The sequence below is a fragment of the Pyrus communis genome, chromosome 17, assembly GCF_963583255.1.
Source record: "Pyrus communis chromosome 17, drPyrComm1.1, whole genome shotgun sequence".
NCBI classification, from domain to species: domain Eukaryota; kingdom Viridiplantae; phylum Streptophyta; class Magnoliopsida; order Rosales; family Rosaceae; genus Pyrus; species Pyrus communis.
Genome location: NC_084819.1, coordinates 1793021 through 1797447, shown reverse-complemented (window position 1 = coordinate 1797447; position 4427 = coordinate 1793021). Strand labels below are relative to the sequence as shown.

Below are 4427 nucleotides of genomic sequence, written 5' to 3'. Positions count from 1 at the left end.
CCGAAATTCTTCCATTTGTAACATTGGGGAATCTTGCAGAGGAGTGGCGAAATGGAAGTTCAGTTTAGGACAGACCTGAAAGAAGATGAGGTAATTGAACATCCTCTGTTGAAGGTAATATGGGAGGGAGGTACTGCATTGTCTCGTCGTACGCGAGGATTTCCAATCTCATATATTTTCTATTAAACGTCAAATCTTAAATTCAACTAATCAAAATAAAATACTAGTTCCAAACTAATTTCAGAATCACAGACAATCATCTAATACTCCTCTTCGACGTTCTCACTTGCCTTCTAACATTTCTCACCTTGCTAAATTGAAGACGTCTAGAGCTTCTCACCGTTCGAGACCTGCCCACAACCTGAACAGACCTTCCCTGGGACCTTAACCTGACATGGCGATGGCTGCGAATAACATGCCTACTTGAAGGGTAAATAGAGCTCTGCAGCCTATCCTTTCTTCTCCTGCTGACTGACTTCCGCTTTCTGCTGACGTTTAAGTTATGATAGTTATCCCACAAGTCATTTTCTTTACTCGAACTGAAGTCTTGTTTTATGTCTTGAAATTGGTGGCGGCGGTGGCAGTGACCACGTCGGTCTACCCTCCTAGTGTTCCTTAGCTTGTACCACAAGAAACTAGTAGTATCCTCCAATGCAAACCAATACGTCTCACATGCAGCCCAACACATTTTACATTGGCTTTATCCAATGCATTGGAAGATCCCCAGCTTGAATAATAGATAGAAAAACAATAAAGCTGAAAGAAAATAAAAGATTTGAGTAAGCAACAAATTAACCATTCTGAAAGTGAAACTCAAATTTAAATGCTCTTAGGAGATAATCCTCGAATCGAATGAAAGAGTGAATTAAAGATTAAACTAATTAAAGAAGGAAGAATTACTTATGTAGCAGAGGATCGATATCATTAACAGTCTCAACAGATTGGAGACGAAATGATGCTCATAAAACATATCAAATCTCAAGGTAATGAGATTGACATAACTCTGCATTTTGATTTCTGACAATGAAAATCGATAGAAGTGTCCCTAAATGTGTCTACTGTAAATCGTTTTGGTTATTTCATACAAAAATTTTATCAATATTCTCGTTAAGTGAAGGGGTTAGTCTGACAAAAATACTCTTAAAATGTAGTCATGGGTCGTTCATGTGCAAATTTAATGAGATTTCAAAGAATGACCAAAATAATTTACGACGGAAAAAGTCAAGTTTTCATCATTATATAATGTTAAAAACCCATTTTGGATTAAAAAAAATTTTAAAAATTAAAAAACCTAATAAAAAGAATAATATTAGGGAAACTAAATTTGTAGACAAAATTTGCAAATTAAATCATGTGTCACTAATTGGAATAAGTAAGTTTATCAATGCTTAAATAATAAATCAATCATCAACTCTCACATAATTTGGCTTACAAAATTTTATCTACAAATTTAACCTCTGTAACACTACTCAATAAAAAAATAGGAGAATAATAGATAATGGGTCTGGAAAGACAATCATAGAAGCAGAAACAATGGCTGTAAGCAACTTTTACTAAGATTTGACAAATGGGTACTGAACTAATGTTAGGGTTTTGAAGTTAAACAGATTACCAGAGCCAATAGCAGATTTAAGAGGCTATGAAACTGATCCCAGTCTCTCTCCCTTGAAAACTCAGCCATTTTCTTCTTCAGCTCCTGCAGGTTAACACCTTCTCTTTCTGCAACTGCAACTCCAACACCAGCTCCATCCATATCTCCAACCGCTAGATAATCACCAAACCCTCAAACTCTCTTGGTAGTGGCTGGTCTATTTTCTTCACAAACAGGACGTCATAAGACTGGCTACCGGATTTTGCCGGTTCTTCCATGGGGGATTTTGATTTTGATTTGACAGGCACGCGCCGCTTTGCTGGTAGGGATCTTGGGGGACCAAACGTTGTTGGTTGGGGGGAAATCCCCGATGGACCATTTTGGAAAACCGTATCGTGCAAAATTGCAATGATGAGAGAAGGGCTGTATCGTGCAAAATTGCAATGATGGGAGAAGGGCTTTGGGTGTGGATAGACCCGGGCTTTGGGTGTGGATAGACCCGTGGTCACTCAAACTCTAAAGTCAAGTTGATTTCATCTTCCTTGTATGAAAGTATTTTTGTTCATCACCATTTAGAGTAGTGTATCTTACCATCCTATTTATCATCGTTATATAAGTTTAAATTTTGAGATTCGTATGTAGAAGTGCGACACAGTTATCAATTTCTCTTATTTTCATGACAAGTAGTATTAAGTAGATTAAATTTGTAAACTATATGATATGTCATAATAAAAAATAAGAACGTTAATCAATATTTAAGTAATAATTTAATCATTAACAATCACGCCATATGACTTATAAAATTTGAAATTAAACTAGTGATGTCATTCCTTAATAAATAGAAATTAAACTAGTGAATACCTAAGTATTATCTATTAACTTGGCTCCTCAATGAATGAGAAGGATTTCTTCCTTAATTTACTACGTGTTTGATCGACGGAATTTCATGTTTATGATCAGAATCGTTCATATTAGAAAGTAATTTGTAAAGATCACATGTGAAAATAAATAAATAAAATATGAGATAGTTTAGTCATCGAACTATTTTAAAACAAATGGACTGATTTTGTAAAAGTATTGAGAACCGTCTATTTATTTCTTAAATGACCTTAGTTTTGATTAAGTTTTTGCATTGATAATTTTTATATACAGATTTATAATATGAATCATTAAACCTGAAATTTTATGAACCGGCGTCTTGAGGAGCCCACATAACGCAATTTTATTCAATGGTGGCATATGAGATTTTGTCAGCATCTCGAACTTGATTTGACATGACTTTCAGTTAGGCTTTGGAGTCAAGCCCACTATTGTTAGATTTGTCTTGCATGGATCAATTCCCTTGGTTGCCCTCTTCGTTAACTAAAAGTGAAGAATGGTTTTCTCCTTTGGTTGACCTCTACGTCAACTGAATGTGAAGAATGGTTTTCTTCTTGGATATGTGGCACTGCTGTTTTCATGTCTCAACCTCAAGAATTTGTTGATTCTATTCACCTTAGTTAAAGTTGTCGATTGCACAATTTGGTTGATTTCTCAGTCAACTAGATGTGATAATGCTTTTCTTCATCAGTATGTGAGCACTAATGTTTTCACTCAACCTCTAGGATTTGTTGATAAGAAGTGATTTTCACACACTATTTTTAAGTTCTTACACAAATCCTATTTAATTATGGTCGTTAATTTCGTTTGATTTATTCAATTTGATTGCTATAAATAAAGAGGAATATGTGAGAATGTAAAAAAATGAGCGAAAATAACTTCTTTTAATTTCCTTTGCTTCTCTCATTCTACAAGTGGGGTTTAGTCATCATCCAACCATTCACTATATTCTCTCTGTTTACTTTGACTAACATGCACGCATGGTTTGCTTGTTTCCCGTTCAGCTTATAACCGGATCAACTTGTTGGTTTCTCAACCGACCTCTCCATGCACCGTTTGGAAGTTGGTTGTTTAAAATTCTAGTCCTTTCGGATCGATGGTTTTGGGAGGAGTGTTTGACAACCCACTTAATTTGTGCTTAATTTTTGTTTTAGATATAGTTTACAGTAATCAACTTTCTTTAAGTGTACATCTCTATAAATAAGGAATCCCTTGCTTATGTCCTACTAACTCCTAATTGTATTGTACATATACACGTGAGTGTAACTATATTGGCTAAAGCACATGTATTCTCGTTTATGCTGTTAAAATATAGAGCCTAAAGCTTATGGAGAATATTCTGTTATGCATTCTTCTATCTGGAGGCATATATTTTACAGAGATACAATTCCTTGCCGAGTAAGAAGAAAACATTTTTAATTTATACAATAGGAAATAAAATCCTACCTTTATACAAAAATAAATCTTTCAAGAAAAGGAGAATGTATCACAATCCTATTGGATGTTTTTATTTTTTATTTTTAATAAACGATATTATCTAACTAAAGAGAATGAGATGGGTTTAGCCTCATAATGAGCTTGTGGTTCAAATTCTCTTTTGAAGAAAATCAAACCTAAAATATCTCACTTACCAATAAAAAGGAACGTAACTAGACAATAGTACAAGTATACATGTTGGATGTTGACTCACTTCCATGTGCACCCACCTAAGTTTGAATTTCCATTCGGAATTTTAAATTAGTTTAAAATCAAAAGTTGTTTTATTCACACCATAAATATTGTTGAATACACCTCACATCTACTTTTTTCAATTGATATTCATCTTAAACAACTCACATTCTTTCTCATAGTACCCTCACACCCCACCCTTTCTAATTTTCTCTATGCACACCACAACCCACATTAACCTTTTGTGAACCATATTCGTCTCTTGATTTCAAATTAGATGGTGACGCTA

General features: G+C 34.4%; 1 protein-coding gene across 1 annotated transcript; it reads right to left on the bottom strand.

Annotated features, from left to right (window-relative positions):
- Window positions 1-256: 256 nt before the first annotated feature.
- On the bottom strand, window positions 257-1753 carry LOC137723202 (uncharacterized). The gene is made up of 4 exons (XM_068462374.1): window positions 1613-1753; window positions 901-1003; window positions 712-756; window positions 257-597 (listed from the first exon to the last, which is right to left on the bottom strand). Exons 1-4 carry the CDS (start codon window positions 1751-1753, stop codon window positions 257-259), a joined length of 630 nt encoding a protein of 209 aa, XP_068318475.1.
- Between the last annotated feature and the right edge of the window lie 2674 nt (window positions 1754-4427).

Excerpts from the sequence above, each read along its gene's own strand:
- LOC137723202 (XM_068462374.1), bottom strand. The coding sequence starts at position 1,753 with ATGGATGGAGCTGGTGTTGGAGTTGCAGTTGCAGAAAGAGAAGGTGTT. Across the intron at positions 1,004-1,612 it reads TAAATCTGCTATTGGCTCTG|AGTTATGTCAATCTCATTAC; the intron begins GTAATCTGTTTA and ends ATCAAAATGCAG. Across the intron at positions 757-900 it reads ATCGATCCTCTGCTACATAA|CTTTATTGTTTTTCTATCTA; the intron begins GTAATTCTTCCT and ends ATTTTCTTTCAG.